Raw genomic sequence first — 21,845 nt, 5'->3', positions numbered from 1 at the left:
TTTAATACTATTATGATTATGATTATTATTATGTAGAGTTACACATGCATACAATTAAGTGAGCTTGATTCAACCCATTTAAATGTAGTTTTTAAACACTGATAAAATACATGCATATTTTATTGTTTACCATAAAAACTTGGTAGAAATGTTGTTCATAATGAACACAGCATTTCTTAGGTATTTTTAAAAGCAAAAAGTTTAAGCAACAGGATCACAAAAAGATCCATTTTGTTTAGTGCAAATTACAATTTGTGTTGTCAAAAAATGGCAAGTTATTTAAAACATCGCACAGCTCCGCTATCTTTCGTGGAAAAATCTTAGACTTAATTCTTAATCTAGTGTTTAAAGTTCAATGTGTTACACCATTGTCAAGTCACCTTTATTTATACAGCGCTTTTAACAATACAGATTGTGTCAAAGCAACTGAACAGCATTAATTAGGAAAATAGTGTCAATAATGCAGAAGGACAATAGTAAACACTCAATATTCAGTTAAAGACAGTTCATCATTGAATTCAGTGATGTCAACATCCAGCTCAGTTTAAATAATATCTTTGCAATCATGTCAACGATATCGCCGGAAATGAAGTGACCCCAACTAAGCAAGCCAGAGGCGACAGCGGCTTAGGTTATGTTTAGCAGTCACTCATAAAAATGTAAGAACTAGATAAAAATAAAAAAGACAAATACAACATACAGGGGCACTTTCTTTTATTTATGATTATTTCAGGTAGTGAAACTTTTCTAAAGGCAGTAAAAACAACCTCACACACATCATTCCTTACAATTGCTGGAATAAATACATTAAAAAGCAAAATGAGTTTACTGAATGGTTGGAAGTAATGAGAAATGTTTCTGTAAACACAAATGTAATGAGCATATAATTACTTATAATACAGTAAGATGACCATATTGGTACATAATGACTCTAAATTGAGATTACTGGTAGATCGAAGACCTTAAACAACACTTACTTATAAACAAGGTATGTTTAGGAATTAATCATATCTGCGATGAAGTGCGAAAAATGCAACATTTGACAAATCTAAGATTTAGCATCCTAGTCTATCTGCTGGCCTTGCTTGGGTCCTTCCAGCGTCCGAAGAGTTTCATCCCACTGTGAAAACTGCTTTGATAACAGAAACATCTGCGGAAGACGTTAAGGATGATAAGACATTCATGTGAATACATTAAGCTCATTGTGTGCTGTTTTTAGCTGCAGGGAGTTCTCAACAGATGGCAAGCCTTTCTCGAGACTTTCACCGCAAGCAAGGATACCATTTTGTTGTATTCTTCAAACAGCTTCTTCACTTCAGCAGATAATTCTTCATTCTGGTCCTGTGGAAGTCCATCAGGATTAATACAATTTATATAGTGCTCATTAAATGAGAGCATGCCAATACAGTTTTTTTTTAGCAATAAAAACCTCTGTTTTTTTTTTAGCAATAAAAACCTCTGTTTTTTGTTACCTGCTGTTGAATGTGAATTTGTGACAATCGCTGCACTTTAGTGGTCAGCTCGGGAACCGCTGTGATACCATGACGTGAGGGGAAATATTTTAAAGGGGGAAAAAAAACATTGTTATAAATACGACCAGAAAACTGTAGTCATACTTAAAGAAAAGGCTCATTTACATATCTGACAAATATTTAGCAACCTTTAATGTGGTTGCTGTCCAGAAGAGGCTGCAGATTGTGCACCTGCTCCAATAATGTGGCCTGAGATCGCAAAAACTCTTCCTCTGTAGATAAAGAATGAGGAGCTTTATGCACCGTTTAGATCAGGCCATTCAAAAAATATGAGATGTTTTAGTGGTTCTCAACTGGTGAACCACAACTCAGCAATAAATAAATAAATAAAAATAATGGGTTGCATGCAGTTCTTTACTATAGAAGCTTTTTGACTAGCGTTTGACTATTTGTCTCACAATTCTTAAGTCAGAATACCTTTTTTAGACTGTGACAGAAACATTGTGAATTGTGAACTGAACTGTGAAATGTAAACTCACAATTAGTGTATAACTTGCAATTGCAAGACAAAGTGCAGTCTGCAATTGTATTTTTGTGCAGATTCATCTGTTACTTGCCAGCGTTTGATCTTATTCTTACAAACCATGAACAAAACTACACGAGGTCTAAAAATAAAAATACAATTCAGACTAAATAAAGGTTCACCTGCAATGATGGTTTGTGCCAAATATAACATGTTTTGTGCAGTGGATTAGTGCATGACACTTAGAAAATCAAAACACTTTTTCATCCTATGTCATGTTAATAACTATGCATATTGTTGGGCCTATACAGTTTATAGTACTGTTATTAAATGTCAGTTTTTGATCTTAAGGACTGATTTGGTCAGTGTCGACACATGTGAGAATCAGAGCACTAACCTGCTAGAATGAACTCTAGTTTCATTGCATCTGGCACAGCAATGAAGTCTGTGAACTGGGGGTCCAAATACTTCAGCAAATCTTCAACTGACAGAAAAGACGCAATGATGGTGAAACATTAAAACATCAACAGTATTTTGATTACAGATGTTGACTGAGAGGTTCTCACTTTTCTTGTGAAGGATCCTGACACGCTCTCTCTTGTTTGCGGTGTTTGCCAGAGCAGCACTGATCCTTGTGAGTGATTCAGCACACTGAGGGAAGGAAAGAGATTAGAAATCCAGCAAAACACGCACACACTGCTAAGCTAACGTAAAGATTATGGAAGAAATGTTATACAAAACAAGTAGCGCTGTCAAACGCGTTAACCGCTGTTAATCGCATCCAAAGTAAACTTTTTTGTTTACATAATATATGTATGTATGCTGTTTATATTTATTATGTATATATATATATATATATATATATATAAATATATAAATACACACACATGCATGTATACATTTCAGAAAAATATGTTGTTTATATATTAAATATATTTATTTATAATATACATTTTATGAATATATGTAAATATTTTGAAAATATATACTGTATGTGTGTATTTATATATACATAATAAATATACACAGAACACACACATATATTATGCAAACCAAAACTTGTATGCGATTAATCGCGATTAACTCAGCACTACAAAAAAGGATAAGTCTGATCATTACCGAGTATACCACTTTTAATCAACTGTTACTTCTATGCACAAAAATGATTGTGCATGCATTTATGATTACTTTGTAATTCATAATTAAATAATGTATTTATGTCATGTATAATTAGCAATAGCAAGTATTCTATTTATGTTAGCGATTCTATTTAGACCAGTTGTTTCCATCGGGCATTCGTTCACACATATAAGTACTACAGTTTGCTACAATCAATTACAATTTAATTAAATTCAGTTCACAAGTTTGCAAATGTCTTGTTTTGAACCACTCAATAACTGTGACAGTGTTTTTCTTGGGAGGACAAAATGACATGTCATGCGAACTGCACATGTATATACCAATACATTTGATTGATAGAGCGCTTTTACAGAAACTCAAAGACGTGTAGTGTGCACTAGTCAGTGTACTAACTAGAAGACTGAGGAATCCACCCTGTTTATGTGTCACGAGTCCTGCTGCCACGCCCGCGGTGTGAACAGCTCTCACTATGCAGCTTCTGACACAACTAGTGCACATTATAAGAACATCAGCGACACTGACTGCTATTATGATCTAAATATCATGTCAAATCAACATCAATAAACCCAGCAGCGCTGCAGCTGACACACACACACACACACACACAGACGACACACACACACAGACAGACACAGACACACACACACACACAGACAACACACACACAGACAACACACACACACGCAGACACACACACACACGCAGACACACACACACGCGCACACACACACACGCGCGCACACACACACGTGCGCACACACACACGCGCGCACGCACACAGACACTCTCACAGACACACACACACACACAGACAGACACACACACACACACAGAGAGAGAGAGAGAGAGACAGACACACATAGACAGACACAGACAGACAGACAGACACACAGAGAGAGACAGACAGACACACACAGACAGACAGACAGACAGACACACAGAGACAGACACACACACACAGACACACACACACACACAGAGAGAGAGAGAGAGAGAGAGAGAGAGAGAGAGAGAGAGAGAGAGAGAGAGAGAGAGAGAGAGAGAGAGAGAGAGAGAGAGAGAGAGAGAGAGAGAGAGAGAGAGAGAGAGAGAGAGAGAGAGAGAGAGAGAGAGAGAGAGAGAGAGAGAGAGAGAGAGAGAGAGAGAGAGAGAGAGAGAGAGAGAGAGAGAGAGAGAGAGAGAGAGAGAGAGAGAGAGAGAGAGAGAGAGAGAGAGAGAGAGAGAGAGAGAGAGAGAGAGAGAGAGAGAGAGAGAGAGAGAGAGAGAGAGAGAGAGAGAGAGAGAGAGAGAGAGAGAGAGAGAGAGAGAGAGAGAGAGAGAGAGAGAGAGAGAGAGAGAGAGAGAGAGAGAGAGAGAGAGAGAGAGAGAGAGAGAGAGAGAGAGAGAGAGAGAGAGAGAGAGAGAGAGAGAGAGAGAGAGAGAGAGAGAGAGAGAGAGAGAGAGAGAGAGAGAGAGAGAGAGAGAGAGAGAGAGAGAGAGAGAGAGAGAGAGAGAGAGAGAGAGAGAGAGAGAGAGAGAGAGAGAGAGAGAGAGAGAGAGAGAGAGAGAGAGAGAGAGAGAGAGAGAGAGAGAGAGAGAGAGAGAGAGAGAGAGAGAGAGAGAGAGAGAGAGAGAGAGAGAGAGAGAGAGAGAGAGAGAGAGAGAGAGAGAGAGAGAGAGAGAGAGAGAGAGAGAGAGAGAGAGAGAGAGAGAGAGAGAGAGAGAGAGAGAGAGAGAGAGAGAGAGAGAGAGAGAGAGAGAGAGAGAGAGAGAGAGAGAGAGAGAGAGAGAGAGAGAGAGAGAGAGAGAGAGAGAGAGAGAGAGAGAGAGAGAGAGAGAGAGAGAGAGAGAGAGAGAGAGAGAGAGAGAGAGAGAGAGAGAGAGAGAGAGAGAGAGAGAGAGAGAGAGAGAGAGAGAGAGAGAGAGAGAGAGAGAGAGAGAGAGAGAGAGAGAGAGAGAGAGAGAGAGAGAGAGAGAGAGAGAGAGAGAGAGAGAGAGAGAGAGAGAGAGAGAGAGAGAGAGAGAGAGAGAGAGAGAGAGAGAGAGAGAGAGAGAGAGAGAGAGAGAGAGAGAGAGAGAGAGAGAGAGAGAGAGAGAGAGAGAGAGAGAGAGAGAGAGAGAGAGAGAGAGAGAGAGAGAGAGAGAGAGAGAGAGAGAGAGAGAGAGAGAGAGAGAGAGAGAGAGAGAGAGAGAGAGAGAGAGAGAGAGAGAGAGAGAGAGAGAGAGAGAGAGAGAGAGAGAGAGAGAGAGAGAGAGAGAGAGAGAGAGAGAGAGAGAGAGAGAGAGAGAGAGAGAGAGAGAGAGAGAGAGAGAGAGAGAGAGAGAGAGAGAGAGAGAGAGAGAGAGAGAGAGAGAGAGAGAGAGAGAGAGAGAGAGAGAGAGAGAGAGAGAGAGAGAGAGAGAGAGAGAGAGAGAGAGAGAGAGAGAGAGAGAGAGAGAGAGAGAGAGAGAGAGAGAGAGAGAGAGAGAGAGAGAGAGAGAGAGAGAGAGAGAGAGAGAGAGAGAGAGAGAGAGAGAGAGAGAGAGAGAGAGAGAGAGAGAGAGAGAGAGAGAGAGAGAGAGAGAGAGAGAGAGAGAGAGAGAGAGAGAGAGAGAGAGAGAGAGAGAGAGAGAGAGAGAGAGAGAGACACAGACACAGACACAGACACAGACACAGAGACAGAGACAGAGAGAGAACGCTCATAGGGTTTTACGCGTGTCTGAGGCGAATCACCTTCACTGGCTTATTGGTTTTTCCTCCTCTTTCGCCATGAATGCGTTTTTCGAGAAGTTGAAGGCGAGCGTCCAGGTCATCTACATTGTTTTTCCCTTCCATCTTTTGTTGTTGCTGTCCAGCGGCTCTTCTCTAAACCGGAAATGACGCCTCGGAGAGCGTCTTCTTCTTCTTCGTCTTCGTCTTCTTGTTGCTTTACGACGGATCGCAGGCTTATAAGTGCATTACCGCCACCTATATCTCAAATGGACCATTGACACTCTCTACAATCTCCCGATTAACCTACCAACCCACATACAAACACCCTTGATTCTTGTACCGCTGAGAGTCTTCATAGAGCTTGACCAGCTCCTCAGCCCTCTTAAGCGGGATTTGAAAGGAGAGAGGAGAGCGTCTTCTTCTTCTTCTTCTTGTGGTTTTATGGCGGGTTGCGAACCAACTTCACAGCTGCATACCGCCACCTACTGTGATGGAGAGTGCAGAGAACGCACCAGTTCTCACCGAAATCTTACATTCTGTTCATTATTCCACAATTCTTAAGAAATCTCATGATTGCACTTATTTGTTTCTCAAATGGACCATTGACACTCTCTACAATCTCCCGATTAACCTACCAACCCACATACAAACACCCTTGATTCTTGTACCGCTGAGAGTCTTCATAGAGCTTGACCAGCTCCTCAGCCCTCTTAAGCGGGATTTGAAAGGAGAGAGGAGAGCGTCTTCTTCTTCTTCTTCTTGTGGTTTTATGGCGGGTTGCGAACCAACTTCACAGCTGCATACCGCCACCTACTGTGACCGAAATCTTACATTCTGTTCATTATTCCACAATTCTTAAGAAATCTCATGATTGCACTTATTTGTTTTCCTGCATTTGGACCATCATTCAGAATACTACATAATGAAAACCCCTAAGGATTGTAATTCATCTTTAAGTGGATCCCTCTCTCTTTCACATGCTGCACATATCATCATAACGTGCTCCACTGATTCCTCTCTTAAACACACATCACATAGACCAGTATTATGTTTCCCTGTAATGTACAGTGTTTGGTTAAGATTGGAATGTCCTGTTCGTATGTGTGTTCAAATGACTTGTTCCCTTCTACTTATGCTATGCATGATTTTTCTTCTCTTTATACTCCTTTGTACTTTATGATAATGTCTACCTGTTTGACACGAGTCCCAGTATATCTGTAATCAGTGATTACATTCTCTGACAGCTCTGTAAACACCGTCTATAAAGGTGAAATATTTTAAACTTGAGCAGAGATCATCACATATCAAATTCAAGTCCTTTTGACACTGGATGCTCAGACTGGTTTTAATGTTAGAAAGCGTGTTACGTTATTGTTTCACAAACAGAACGTGCCCCGACGTTCATATTACCTTATTTTGACACTTAAAGAAAACAAGAAAATTACAACGGCAATATTTTATAAAAACTGTGGTGTCAAACAAACTAATTTTTTATAAACCGTTAAAATAAACTAGACCCCCTCATGTTACTATACTGGTTATTTATTTTGAATTTACATTATTTTTTTAGTCATTTATCAGACGCTTTTACAAGTGAGGACAACAGAAGCAATCAATTGTAGCATTAAAACAACTAAATACAGATCCAAAACTAAAAGCTAACACTTTATAAATACTACCTTTTTACACATTTTAAAAATAAAGAGATTAAATAAAATTGACAAATGCATACAACAAAATTTCAAAACTTAACATTTAAATGAAAAACAAAAGATAAAGCTAAAAACAACTCAAAATATTAAAGAACAAAAGGTATAAGACTAAGAGTATAATAATGATTCTAACATAACACTAAGCCAAACACCAAAGAAACAACTACATATGTGTGTATGTACAACCACACACACACACACACACACACACATGTATATATATATATACATACATACACATTTATAAAATAAATATATATATTATTTCATTTCCATTGTTGAAGTATTAAAATAACTCAAATTAAATAAAACTAAAAGCTTAATAAAAGACCTATACAGACATAATACATTCAGACATCATTTAACTAAAATTAAAATAAATAACAAATACAAATCAAATGACAATAGTTTATCAGTAATCCTAAAAATAACACTGCCAAACACACATGCTAAAAAACAACAACTTACTGACACATAGTAAGAAATGGTTATAAAAACTGAAACAGAAGCGAAACAAACAGTAGAATATTTAGTAACTAATGTAAATGTAAAAGATAGGATCAAACTACTAGATCCTAAGTAGTATTTGCTAAGTAGCAATATATATATATATATATAAAATAATAATAATTTTAAGAATGACAGTCAAGAAAAGAGATTGAAGGATGCACCTGTTCTGGCGCATGCGCAGTAGAGCTGAGTCGAGGGGAGCGACCCGACAGCCGCAGTGATGCCAGTGACCCTCTAGGATGCTCCGTACACGGATGGGTTTATTACCGTCTGCTTCAGCCCCGGGCCTTTAAGCGGATCCGGCTCAGTCTGGGACGAGGTGTCTTCCTATAATAGGGAATAACGGGATCGCGCGACCTTGCGCTGAATGTCATTAGAAACGGGGTTGAATCGCGCTACGGTAAGAACGGAATCATCGTTGCGACGACTCTAATCTATGATCCCGGCTGGATGCTGTGTGTTTTAGGGGTATACGAGAGGAGAGGCTGTAAGCGCAGGGATATTTGGCGTCTTTTGCCGCATCGCATCTCTTGTAACCTGGCGTCAAAACGTCTTCTTGGCTCGGTGGGTTTGGGAGAGGCTGTGATGGGGTCTGCCAGTGTATGCCTTTTGATATTCAACGACGTATTTGACCGAATCTTTCATGTAATTCTATTGATGCAAGTGCATCCCTTTCATCAATAATATGTCGATTTCCATTATAATTCAGATGTTGTTGAGCAGATTTGTGCTGTTCTGGTCTTTGTGCTGAGCTCCCCTATCAATCATAATAATAACCCTTCCCCATACAACCCCACCATCATGCTATTACACGTTGGGTCAAAGCAGCCCAATTGCTGGGTTTGTCCCTATTTTACCCAGCACTGGGTTGTATTTAACCCAGCAATTTTTAGCAGCATCACCACATGGCTTTCCACCGTCTTTTGACCTCTTATCTCTCTTCTTCTCAGACAATTAGGATTTGAGTCTCAGCGATGGATATTATAAAGCATATAATCAAGGACACACCCGAATTCTACAAATGGAGTCTCACCATCGCAGGTAACCGCTCTTGACCCTGTGACCTGATATCAACGCAGTGCTCTGATTAAGTAAAGCCGGGAGCAGAAGAGTTATTAGATTTATTAGATTTCCCCATGAGACAGAGACTGCAGGCTTCGCTTTTGGTGAACAAGAGCAGATTCTCTGATTCAAACGAATATAGATGTTTGAAACTATGCAACACTGGCCATTATCGTTATTATCATTGATAATATTCCATTCCACCAAACGTTCTTTATCAGTGGAAAAAGGTTCTTTAGATGATTGAAATGTTCTTCACACTAAGAAACAAAAATGTTTCTTTTACAAACTGTTCAATGACCGGTTCATTGAGGAGCCCGAAATAGTTCGGTAACACTTTAGTTTAACTAGTTGTTTATTAGCACGTATATATTACTAGCACTTTTCGTGACATTGGTTCAACTTTGCTATTAGAACATGAAGAACAAAATGGCTCCAAAAAATTGAAAAATAGTCACTTTTCCCTTAATAATACACATAATGAGTGCTATTGTTGTTTTCACTGATGTGCAACCTGTTCATATATGTTAACATCACAAAAAATGTGTTTTCATGACCCTTTATTCTGCATGACCATAGATCTTTTAATCTTTAAACCCAATACCTAAACTTAGCAACTACCTGCTATTACAGTAATACACAATAATTAGGAGTTTATTTAGGCAAAAGTTGTAGTTAATAGTTAAAGTGTGACTAATATCTGGTTGCTGTTATATTTGGACAAAAGTGTCTTTTTTCAGTTAATATTTATTTATTTTTAATAATTATGTAAAGCCAATAAATACATTTTTGAATTTTTTACTGCTTTTAAAATCCAAGTCTTGAGGCAGGTTCACACTGAGGATGATAACAAAAACTATATACATTCAGTGTTGGCTTTATTATAAGACCGAAGAAGCTGTTTGTAGATAGGTTGTCTAAATAGAATTGATTTTCCTTTTGGTTGTGTGTATGTGCATAATTGTGAAGTTATTTTATTTTGTGTGAATTCCGTGAACTAGTGTGGAGATACATGCAAGCAAACCCATCATCATTTCTAAAATCAAGGACCACAATGGAAATAAGTTAAAGCAACTTTATTTAGTTATCCTTGACACAGAAGATGTAAAGATGCAGCTGTATTGCTTCTTCTTATGTCAAATAAACTCATAATGATAACTATATTCGCGTCCAAGCCAACAGATGATAACGTTCTGTTTATTATAAGCGTATGCTGCAGTTTGGTTGTCTGATGCATTTAAAGCTCTTTATAAAACGGAGAGTTCCGGTGCTTGATTCTGATTAGTTCGAAGCTGTTGTAAATTACTCTACAAACACACACCTTTGATTACTTCTGTGTGTTGCTCTTGATAACAAAAACTATATACATTCAGTGTTGGCTTTATTATAAGACTGAAGAAGCTGTTTGTAGATAGGTTGTCTAAATAGAATTGATTTTCCTTTTGGTTGTGTGTATGTGCATAATTGTGAAGTTATTTAGCTGTTATAAATTCACCTTAAACCACGGCTTCTTGGGGTTTATTGCTTTATTAAAGCAGGATGGATTCTGATTGGCTGTCAGTGTTTTTATCATTCTTCAACTGGACCAAAAAAAAAAACGTTCTGAGAGTGATTCCTTCGATATCGCTCTTCTGTGTTGTTACTGTGTTAGTTCTGATGTTATTTTCACTATTTACATAGAATTCGAAAGATTATTAAAACTTTACAGTTAAGGTTATCATTATAGTTATCGTCCTTGGTGTGAACGGCCCTTTAGGATTTATTTATAAAGCAATGCTTGTGAACTTAAACGCTCCCCTATTCCTTCCATCACGAGAAAAGGGTGGCATTTTTGTATTTCTCTGTAAACACATAGACAAGTTATGCATTTTATTAATTTACTTGTGCTGTAAATTGGGTTGTTTTATGCTCACTTGAAAAAAATAATCTAAAATGTTTTGCCAGGAAATACTGAAGCCAGTGTAATTAAGGTGCATTTGTAGATGCCAGATGAAAGCGTGATGATGGGGTTTGATGTGTGTGTGTGTGTGTGTGTGTAGACAAGCGTGTGCAGAAATGGCCGTTGATGGACTCTCCGCTCCCCACGCTGGCTATCAGCTCCTCGTACCTGCTGTTTCTCTGGCTGGGGCCCAAGTACATGCAGGGCCGAGAGCCCTTCCAGCTGAGGAAGACCCTCATCGTCTACAACTTCAGCATGGTCGTCCTTAACTTCTTCATATTCAAAGAGGTGAGCTCGCCCAGAAAATGACACTAGATCTTGTATTTTTACATGTCAGCTTTGATTTTCTTAGTTCATATAAATATTTAGGTTATTTCTTTTATTGTTTTTGAAAACTATAATTTAGACTTATTATATTTCAGTACATAGCAATAAGTGATATCCTGCAATCATTACTTTAAAGAAATATTTCTACCTGGTTTCACCCGTAGAAAGTACTTTTGGTGGTACGAATTCATGTATTTTGATTGATTCAACAATATTGAATAATAAAAATAAAACCAGTTAATCCCCCCAAAGTGCTCTGACCCCCGAGACAGGGCAGAAGTCAGAATTGAGAAATGAATGAAGTCAGACCAGCCGACATAGATTGAAATGAGAAAAAATAACGTCATTTTCTGATTTAATCTTACTTTTTATTGTAATGCACATTCATGGTTTCTTGCTCATTCTTTTGAAAAGTCACATTTTTATTTTTATTAAAGGTGTAGTTCCCCCAAAAATGGTAATTTGCTGAAAATGTATTCATCCTTCCAACATGTAGATGAGTTTGGATATTTGTAGAAATATAGCATTGCATCAGTGTCTCAGCAATGGATGCTCTGCAGTGAATGGGTGCCGTCAGAACGAGAGTCCACACAGCTGATAAAAACATCACAATAATCCACAGCACTCCAGTCCATCGATTAACATCTTGAGAAGACAAAAGCTGTGTGTTTGTAAGAAACAAATCCATTAAAACCTTTTAACTTTAAACTATTGATAAATACAAGTCCATACTTCATAATAACGCTTCTTCCAGTGAAAAAGTCATCTTGCCTAAATAATTAGCGAAATCTGCACAGATCAAGCAGCTTTTACAAGCCAAAACAGCTCTGAACAAATATGTGGGTGGATTTTGATGTGAGAGACAACAGGAGGAAGCGTTATTATGGATTATGGACTCGCATTTTAGTGGAAAGCAACAGTTTAAACGTCTCGATGGATTTGTTTCTTACAAACACGCAGCCTTTGTCTTCTCCAGATGTTAACTGATGGACAGGAGTGGCGTGGATTATTGTGATGTTTTTATCAGCTGTTTGGACTCTCGTTCTGACGGCACCCATTCACTGCAGAGCATCCATTGCTGAGACACTGATGCAATGCTACAGTTCTACAAACCTGATGAAGAAACAAACTCATCTATATCTCGGATGGCCTGAGAGTGAGCACATGTTCAGCTAATTTTCATTTTTTGGTGAACCATTCCTTCAACATACAGTACATCTTTTTTCAGTGATAGTCTTTGTCTTTTCATACGGCAGTGGATTTCATTAGTGATGGTAACCTTGCTAGAGTTGCTGTCTGTTTTATGCATAACATGAAGAAGCTAATGATGAGGAATTGTCCTGTATACCAACCTTATTGAATAGTCCAAGCGTCTCTTTGTATTGCAGCTCTTCCTCGCAGCACGAGCGGCCAACTACAGCTACATCTGCCAGCCTGTGGACTACTCAGACGATCCCAATGAAGTGAGGGTGAGTGTGCTGATCACAGACAGGAATTCTGCTCTCCGCTTACTGGCCCAAAGTGTGTTATTGAAGCGGGAAAACTGGGGAGTTGGGTTTCACTCTGTGACGTCACATTAACACACTCACACACACCATCTGGCTTTCACACTCACATACTCGTGGATTCATTACAGCTAGACGGAGCACCACTGAACTGCATTCGAGGTGAATTAGGATGCAGAATTGTAATTTGAAGGATACATTACATTTTTCATTTTTTATGCAGCCTAATTCTTTTTTTAGTTTGATTCCACATCGTTTCTTGCTGTCATTCCGATTCATCATCCTGTGACCATTTAAACACATTCATGAACTGAGAGGGAGCCAGCTCTTAAATTCTGATTTTACCCAGCTATGATTTTCAATGTGCAAATATTAAGTCATATTTGCGTGAGGACACAGATGATTGAAAACAGCTGAATCTTTAGCCATATGCGCTGAAAAAAGTCAAATGACTGTGTCATTTATTTAAAGGGGTCATAACTTGAGAAATCTAGTTAACCTTGATCTTCTGACATGTTAGAGGTCATTTTGCTTTAAAAACATCCTGTAAGTTTCAGAGCTCAAAACCTCCTCATTATCCCAAAAACAGCTTTCATTTATTTGGCCATTTTTGATGGAAAATCATACTAACATTATAAGCGCACCGCAGGAAACATCATGAAAGAATTAAAAAATAGCAATAATAAATGCAGCCCATGACCACTTTAAAGTGCATTTTTATATCAGTCTAATTGAAAATCGTGTTTTTCAGTTCAAACCTTGTCTAATAGCAAATATCACTCCCCATAGAAAAAAAAATGGTGGCTTTTATTGATTTATTATTGTTATTGCTTTGTTAGTATATTACAGAAAATATGATGCATATTTTAAAAAGACAGCAAAATAAACTGTTAAGGTGTTTCACATCTGCCTTTATTTATAGTAAGTGAACTAAATCATACAATGAGATTTATTTCAAGTGAAAATTCTACTTCCATATTATAGTTAATTTAGCCTTTATTTATTGTGAAATTAAGGGTGTGTGTGTGTGTGTGTGTATATATATATATATATATATATATGTATATATATAATCTTGACCTACATTTAGTGACATTATGGCTTGGGTCTAAAAAAAATGGGAAAACACAGATTGTCGGATTTACTGATTTATTGTCTGATTAAACATTTTATTTGTGATCTACACAACAAAATTGTGTTTCTCTTCTAACTTGATTTCTTTGCTTTTAATGAATGGAATTCTGTAAAATGTCAAATTTACTAGAATTTATTTTATTCATATTAAATTAAAATGTAGGGTTTGGACCAATTTTTTTTTTTTTTTTTTAGAAAAACTAATACATTTGGTTGTAATAATTAAAAAAAAGTTTAAAGTATCTAAGTTCAGAGGTCTAAACGTATAATTTCTTTCAGTGTTTTTTCAACACTCACTCTAAAAGTTAGTCTAAAACACACGGGAATAAAGAGACGGTTCCTGACGTCTCTTCTCCTCTTGTATTGGCAGGTGGCGGCAGCTCTGTGGTGGTACTTTATTTCTAAAGGTGTGGAGTACCTCGACACTGTGTTCTTCATCTTACGCAAGAAGTTCAGCCAAATCAGCTTCCTGCACGTCTATCACCACTGCACCATGTTCACTCTGTGGTGGATCGGCATCAAATGGGTCGCCGGTGGACAGTGTAAGTATCAAACACATAAAGCACCGTACACAGGAATGGAAAAAATGATCATTCTGTCGTACTCCCCTTCAGACTGTTACAAAAACATACTGTACACGTGTATGTCTCTCTTCCTCAGCGTTCTTCGGGGCTCATATGAATGCAGCCATCCATGTCCTGATGTACTTGTATTATGGGCTGGCCGCATTCGGTCCAAAAATACAGAAATATCTGTGGTGGAAGAAGTATCTGACCATCATCCAAATGGTAAATGCTGACCTTTTACAAGCATTTGTGAAGGAAAAAAAACACGATGTAGAATTTAAGCGTGATTCTGCAGATTGGTGGAACTTTAGAAATAAATATGATTCCGGTTTTATTAAAGTACAGATTATAGTAACATTTTATTTCAAAGTATTATATCAATTATCAATTATATCAAAATGTCTACTTTATCAATTTCCAGAATTTCTCTATTTTTTTATTTTCTGCCAACCAGATAACTTGTACTTTTGTAAAAGTTAAAAAAAGTGTTTTATAAAATGTGTTGTCTTTGCACAAGATAAAATACATATTTTCCATTTATTTGGTATTTAGAGTATGCATACAGTTTGTAATTTTAAAAAAACCTGCTGTCTTCAATACTGCTGTCGTTACCATCATACTGTAAATAATTTTATGCAACAATTCAGTTTTCACAAAAACATTTATGCAGAATAACAGTTTAAACATCAGAAATAATAATTAAATTTAACCTTATTAGCTTTATTATATCTGACTTGTTACTAATCATTCATTTAGAACTAATATTTACCTTTACATACTCTACCATTCAAAAATCTGCGGTCGGTAAGATTATTTTTAAAGAAATTAATACTTTTATTCAGCACAGATGGATTACATTTACCAAAAATGATAATAGACACATTTATAATGTTACAAAAAATATAGTTTTCAAATACACGCTGAACTTTCTATTCATTAAAGAATCCTGAAATTAAAAAAAGGATGAAAATTTGCTCAAAAATATTGTGCAGCACTACTGTTTTCAACACTGATAATAATCATAAATGTTTCTTGAGCAGCAAGTCAGCATATTAGAATGATTTCTGAAGATCATGTGACACTGAAGATGCTGAAAATTCAGCTTTGATCACAGCAATCAATTACAGTTTACAATATATTCACATAGAAAACATACGTTGTAATAATAATTCACGATTTTACTGTTATTGTTTTTACTGTATTTTTGATCAAATAAATGCAGCATAGATGAGCATTAAAAACATACCGTCCCCAAAATGTTTAATGGTAGTGTATGTTGAATAAGTTTAATTTTTCCAGCTAAACCTCTGAGAGCTGATCAGTTATGTTATATTTTCTTCCGCAGATCCAGTTTCACGTCACCATCGGCCACACGGCTCTGTCGCTGTACTCCGACTGCCCGTTCCCTAAGTGGATGCACTGGTGTCTGATCGGATACGCCCTCACCTTCATCATCCTCTTTGGGAATTTCTATTATCAGACGTACCGCCGTCAGCCCCGCCGCGAGACCACGGCCAAACCCGGCAAAGCCCTTCATAACGGAGCCTTTAACGGAGCCCTGGCCTCCAGTAACGGAAACGCCAGCAAGACGGACGAGAAACCGGCAGGGGCCGAGAGTGGCAGGAGAAAGAGGAAGGGCAGAGCAAAGCGGGATTAAAACGGCTGACAGGTTAAAGGTCAGGAGCTGTTCGCACGCCTGCGGCCAATACCTGATGGTTACCAACAAACAGTATGACTGCAGAGAGAGAGAGAAAAGTGAGCCTAGATGTAGAGAGACTGAACAATATCTTTCCTTAACGTCCTCCTTAAAGGCACAGTTCGCCCAAAAATCATTTACTCACCCTCAAGTGGTTCCAAACCTGTACGAGTTTCTTTCTTATGTTACACAAAAAAGAAGATGTTTTGAAGAATGTTGGTAGCCAAACAATTGGCGGTAGCCATTGACTTCCATAGTATGGAAAAAAATACTATGGAAGTAGGACTGCGCGATAAATCGCATGCGATTATCATGCGTATCCTTGTCAGTAAATCCGGTTCTGTGATTAGTAGTAAATCTCAATCACGTGCTTTCAGAAGGAGCGGCATTTACTCCACAGAGCCGTAGCTCACTGACAAGCTATGCAAAAAAATCGCAGATGATATCATCGATATTATGAAATCGCGCTGCGATTATGACAGCTGTTTGTGTAGAACTACGGCTCTGTGTAGTGAATGCTGCTCCATCTGAAAGCACGTGAAAATACCACATTTAATAACATGTTTTTACTCCAAACTCACTTCATAACGTCAGTCGAGTGTTTGAAATAAATCCTTCTGTGAGATGATGTGGCTTCTTACACAGAGTAAGGCACGCAACATATTTCATCGTATGATAAAGGCACTGCATTATTATGTACTTTATTATAATAAGAAAAATGTAGATAGTGCTGTGTTTATTAGTCACGTTGAATCAATGAAAGCAGTTAAATCTTGTCTTCGGATGGAGATTTACTACTGATCACAGAACTGTGCTTCACTGACAAGATGCGCGCATGAATATCGCAGCTTTTGCCTAATATCGATTGCGATTTATCGCGATTTATCATGCAGCGCTATATGGAAGTCAATGGCTACCGTCAACTGGTTGAGGAGAGTAAATGATGACAGAGTTTTCATTTTTGGTGTACTATCCCTTTAAGTTTGGCACGTTATTTTATGTGTCTGCCTTTTTTACATTGCTGTCCCAATGCCAGAAAAGACCGGCGTCTCATCAGTGTACGCTGATTATAAAGAATTCATGACATCAGTGGGTTTTTCATCGTTTATTATGGTGGGATCCAAAAGTCAACTAGTGAGATTCCTTCACTGATTCTATTATCAGCATGACAAAACGAGTGAAAAAGTGTCTCCAGCATGATTAGAGAAGAAGAAAATCTGGCCATCTGTACAAAGAGTCACATGATCAGTGACACTCATTTACTTACATTTGAGTAGTCACATAGAAATAGTGCACAGTCTGAAATGTTTCATCTTCATTGTACAGACTTTTGGACCTCACTGTATATCAGTTACTTGTAAAGCATATTTAAGTGTTTCATGTCAGTTGGTAGGATATATTACCTTCGGTCCTGTGCTTTAAAACACACGCAGCTTCAGCGTCTCTCAGAATTAGAGATGCAGCTGACCAAGACCAGTGACTGAGAATATATTGTTTCGTCTGTTGTTTTAAAAACAGTGTTCAGAATCAATCAAACCTCCAGTATGAATGATGGGAAAGATAAATATCAGTTCAGTGGCTTTGAAACGGATCAAATATCTGCTTCCATTAGACCAATACCGATGATTTAGTAACTGATATTGGCTAAGACGGATGCATCATGCATCAGCATTTGAATTATCAAGTGTCTCACAGGATAAAATGGCTTTTAGATGGATTGGGGAATTACTGCATCTCATAAACTGAACTAAACAGGATTGGGAAATATGTTTGTAGCTACTATACTGTATTGTGCATAAATAAAGTCTTGAGCTCCACGTCATTGTTTTTTTTTCATTTCGAATAGTTCCCGAAATGTATCACGTGTTTTGTCTTGAATTTTTATAATGTTGTATATTCGGTGCAATTTTGTACATTGTGCTTTTGAAAACGCATTGATCATCAACTGCTGGTTTTCTCTTCTTTTCAAATGACAGATATACATTGCTGCATATAAAAATAAACTAAATGCCAATGCATAGTCACTGTTATCAGATGCTTCATTTCCCAGAAAGAATCCCTCATGAGCCAGGAAATGTGTGGTTGGCATTTCAAGCAGCATCTTGCCTGGTACTTTAAAATATTAGATGTTTTCAGTAGATGAGCACTTATTATTTGAGAGACTATATGGAATATGTATTTTTTATAAAATAATTGGACCCACTTAAGTGTCTTTAACATTTAAATTAATCATTTGATGCAATGCACTTATTGTGTACATGCGTTTTTGCATTTTGCTTATATTTTAAAAACCTGAATGTAATTACATCTGATTAATTTCTGTAATTACATCTTTAATTGCACTGACCCTTCCACCACCCCCTAACTATACCACAACAAAACAAGTACATTGTACCTATTATTAGTATTATTAGATACCGTGATACACTACCGTTTAAAAGTTTGGGGTAGGTAAAGATGCATTAATTTAATCAAAGGTGACAGTAAAGACATTTATAATGTTACAAAAGATTTCTATGTCAAATAAATGCTGTTCTTTTGAACTTCTATTCGTTAAAGAATCATGAAAAATAAAATGTTTCAGTTTCCACAAAAAAATATTGTGCAGCACAACTGTTTTCAACATTGATAATAATCAGAAATGTTTCTTGAGCAGCGAATCAGAATATTAGAATGATTTCTGAAGATCATGTGACACTGAAGACTGGAGGAATGATGCTGAAAATACAGCTGCGCATCACAGAAATACATTACAGTTTAACAGATATTCACATAGAACACAGCTATTTGAAATTGTAAAAATATTTCACAATATTACTGTTAAGAAACATTAGTCTAGTGAGTAGAGTATAATATGTATAGGCAAACATATTTATTTAACAAGTTTATGTATATTATCAACCCACATATGATAATCATCAAAACAAAACAAAAACATTCTAACCCTCAGTAGAAAGATCAGTGTATTTCTATGATGTTCCTGATGCCGTGGCCTAACATGAGGTTTCTCTTCCCTTTCCCATCATCTTTCCCAGTGCAGCAGCCGCAGCAGCGCAGAGGCCTCTCTCTCCTCCCACTCTGCTGTTTCCGGTGTGAGCTCCGCCCCCTCACTCATTCACAGAGGACCAATCAGAGCGCCGCCTCTCCTCCTCCTGGGCAAAGACAAAGGTTTCCATGGTAACGGTACACACCTGCTCTCTGACTGATGGGATTTACCATCTGCTCTTCCTAATGTAATGAGTGTCTGGTGCTTTAATGTGACACATTTCATTCAGCTGCAGTCAGAACAAGGGATTATGACACGTGACATGACAGTTCTATACTAACGACTTTGATGAAGTGCACAAAACACACACACAAATTAATATTTGAATACAGATTTATATATATATATATATATATATAGTCAAACCAAAATGTATTCAGACACCTTCAACCTTTCTCACATTATCACAGTTTATTCACTATAGTTTAGAAAATGGTAATGAAATATGACTTCAGCGTTAAACTGTGTCAGAACAAATTCATCTTGATAATGTTAGACTTTGATAGAAAGGTAGGCCTATATGAATTTGGTTGAATAGCTGTCAGCTGTTAAATGTAAGTATGCAACCAATTACCAAGCAATGCTTCATTTTGTTCAGTCTGTGGTGTAAAAAAAAGTATCCTTGTCAGTAAAGCCGGTTCTGTGATTAGTAGTAAATCTCAAATCACGTGCTTTCAGAAGGAGCGGCATTTACTCCACAGAGCCGTAGTTCACTGACAAGCTACGCAAAAAAATCACAGATGATATCATCGATACTATACATCGATATTATTAATTACAAAAGTAAACACCCACTAGTAAACAGATATCAAAAAGTATATCTGGTGTCTGAATCATTTTTGGTTTGACTGTATATATATATATACACAGTATATGTATGTATATATATTAAATGACATGATAAATGTGTGATGGTTTATGTTTTGTTAAGCTGTTGGCAAGTTCTGCTTCTATTTACTGTACCATTCATGATTTGTTTTCATGCATTCATGCCCCTAACATATTTGTTAGGAGGAACAAGGAAGAGCAATGAAATGTATTATTGTTTAAAGAATTAAAGATTCTTGTCTGATAGAATTTTTTAAATCATGTGAATGTACTTTAAAAATCCCCTTTCCAAACATACACCCATTTCATAGACAAACAAAACCGTTTTCTCGAAGGCAAGCCAAGCACAAAGTCAGTCTGTCTGGACTCAATCAGAGCTCGCTGCTCACGTGACTCGTCTCTGTTCTTCTCTACAGCTCTCGCTCTGATTCTGCACGGATGCCACAGTCATGCAGTCCTCTTCCTGCCCGCCGGACACACAAATCAGCTTTTTTTATTCCTCCCATCAGAAAGGCGTCGTTCAGTTCAGTCACAAATAGCAGCAAACTAACTGCAGAATGCAGAAAACCAAGAGAGAAGAAGATCACACAGACACACATGTATACAGACATAAAGTAAAAATACTCTACTGTGGGGTCAGTGAGATTTTTTAAAAAGAAATCGATACTTTCATTTAGCAAGGATGCTTTACATTAATCAAAATTGACAGTAAACACAGTTATGTTACAAAAGATTTCTATTTCAAATAAATGCTGTTCTTTTTATACTTTTTATTCATCTGTGAATCCTGAAAAAATAAAATGCATCTCAGTTTACACAAAATATTGTGCAGCACAACTGTTTTCAACATTGATAATAATCAGAAATGTTTCTTGAGCAGCAAATCAGCATATTATACTGATTTCTGAAGATCATGTGACACTGAAGACTGGAGGAATGATGCTGAAAATACAGCTGCGCATCACAGAAATACATTAATTTTAACGTACTGTACATTAGAAAACAGAAAAACAAATATTTCACAATGTTACTGTTTTTTAAACTTTCAAACGGTAGTGACACATAACCCAGGGTGTTGCTGTGATCTGATGTGAATTGCTCAGAAAAGCACTATTTGAGGAATCGTTCATGTCTGTAGCAGAAACAGTGCAGGACGAGTTACAATACTTAAATGGATAGTTCACCAAAAAAACCCAATGAAAACTCTGTCATCATTTACTCACCCTCAGTTCGTTCCAAACCTGTATGAGTTTCTGTCGTCTGCTGAGCACAGAAGAAGATATTTTAAAGAATGTTGGTAACCAAACATTTGATGGCCCCCATTGACTTCCATAGTATGGAAAAAATGAATGGAAGTAAATGGGGACCAGAAACTATTCGGAAACAAAATATCTTCTTTTGTGTTCATCAGAAGAAGAACAACCAGAGGGTGAGTAAATGGTGACACTATCCCTTTAAGGCTGGGGTTCGTTTCACCCAAATTAAATTCACCATTCTCTGTCATATGGTTACACACTTCATCATTACAGACTCCCAGCTGTGAAACACCCATCCATTACACTGAATAGACTCTTCGTTGATGCGTTCTGCTAATGGCAGCAATTAGAAACCTTGCTTACGTTTCCCAGCTGCTGCATGACACACACACACACACACACACACACACACACACACACACTCACACTCACACACACACACACACACACACACACAC

At 37.5% G+C, this 21,845-nt stretch overlaps 2 protein-coding genes across 2 annotated transcripts; one reads left to right on the top strand and one right to left on the bottom strand.

Moving 5' to 3' along the window:
• Positions 1-699: 699 nt before the first annotated feature.
• dctn3 (dynactin 3 (p22)) lies at positions 700-6,168 on the bottom strand. Its single transcript, XM_016242785.1, has 7 exons — positions 5,828-6,168; positions 2,562-2,646; positions 2,393-2,479; positions 1,661-1,744; positions 1,473-1,531; positions 1,282-1,341; positions 700-1,150 (listed from the first exon to the last, which is right to left on the bottom strand). The coding sequence occupies exons 1-7, from the start codon at positions 5,927-5,929 to the stop codon at positions 1,064-1,066; spliced, it is 564 nt and encodes a 187-aa protein (XP_016098271.1). The 5' UTR covers positions 5,930-6,168; the 3' UTR covers positions 700-1,063.
• A 2,040-nt stretch (positions 6,169-8,208) lies between these two features.
• On the top strand, positions 8,209-16,424 carry elovl4a (ELOVL fatty acid elongase 4a). Its single transcript, XM_016242780.1, has 7 exons — positions 8,209-8,428; positions 8,979-9,069; positions 11,130-11,317; positions 12,745-12,825; positions 14,366-14,537; positions 14,656-14,783; positions 15,907-16,424. The coding sequence occupies exons 2-7, from the start codon at positions 9,003-9,005 to the stop codon at positions 16,216-16,218; spliced, it is 948 nt and encodes a 315-aa protein (XP_016098266.1). The 5' UTR covers positions 8,209-8,428; positions 8,979-9,002; the 3' UTR covers positions 16,219-16,424.
• The last annotated feature ends 5,421 nt before the right edge of the window (positions 16,425-21,845 follow it).

The sequence above is a fragment of the Sinocyclocheilus grahami genome, unplaced genomic scaffold, assembly GCF_001515645.1.
Source record: "Sinocyclocheilus grahami isolate Dianchi unplaced genomic scaffold, SAMN03320097.WGS_v1.1 scaffold672.1, whole genome shotgun sequence".
In the NCBI taxonomy this organism is placed as follows: Eukaryota; Metazoa; Chordata; class Actinopteri; order Cypriniformes; family Cyprinidae; genus Sinocyclocheilus; species Sinocyclocheilus grahami.
Note: the sequence above shows the minus strand (reverse complement) of the source record. Positions and strands in the feature narration are given on the sequence as shown.

Excerpts from the sequence above, each read along its gene's own strand:
- dctn3 (XM_016242785.1), bottom strand. The coding sequence starts at position 5,929 with ATGGAAGGGAAAAACAATGTAGATGACCTGGACGCTCGCCTTCAACTT. Across the intron at positions 2,480-2,561 it reads CAGGATCCTTCACAAGAAAA|TTGAAGATTTGCTGAAGTAT; the intron begins GTGAGAACCTCT and ends CTTTTCTGTCAG. Across the intron at positions 1,745-2,392 it reads ACTAGAGTTCATTCTAGCAG|AGGAAGAGTTTTTGCGATCT; the intron begins GTTAGTGCTCTG and ends CTTTATCTACAG.
- elovl4a (XM_016242780.1), top strand. The coding sequence starts at position 9,003 with ATGGATATTATAAAGCATATAATCAAGGACACACCCGAATTCTACAAA. Across the intron at positions 9,070-11,129 it reads ATGGAGTCTCACCATCGCAG|ACAAGCGTGTGCAGAAATGG; the intron begins GTAACCGCTCTT and ends GTGTGTGTGTAG. Across the intron at positions 11,318-12,744 it reads ACTTCTTCATATTCAAAGAG|CTCTTCCTCGCAGCACGAGC; the intron begins GTGAGCTCGCCC and ends TTTGTATTGCAG.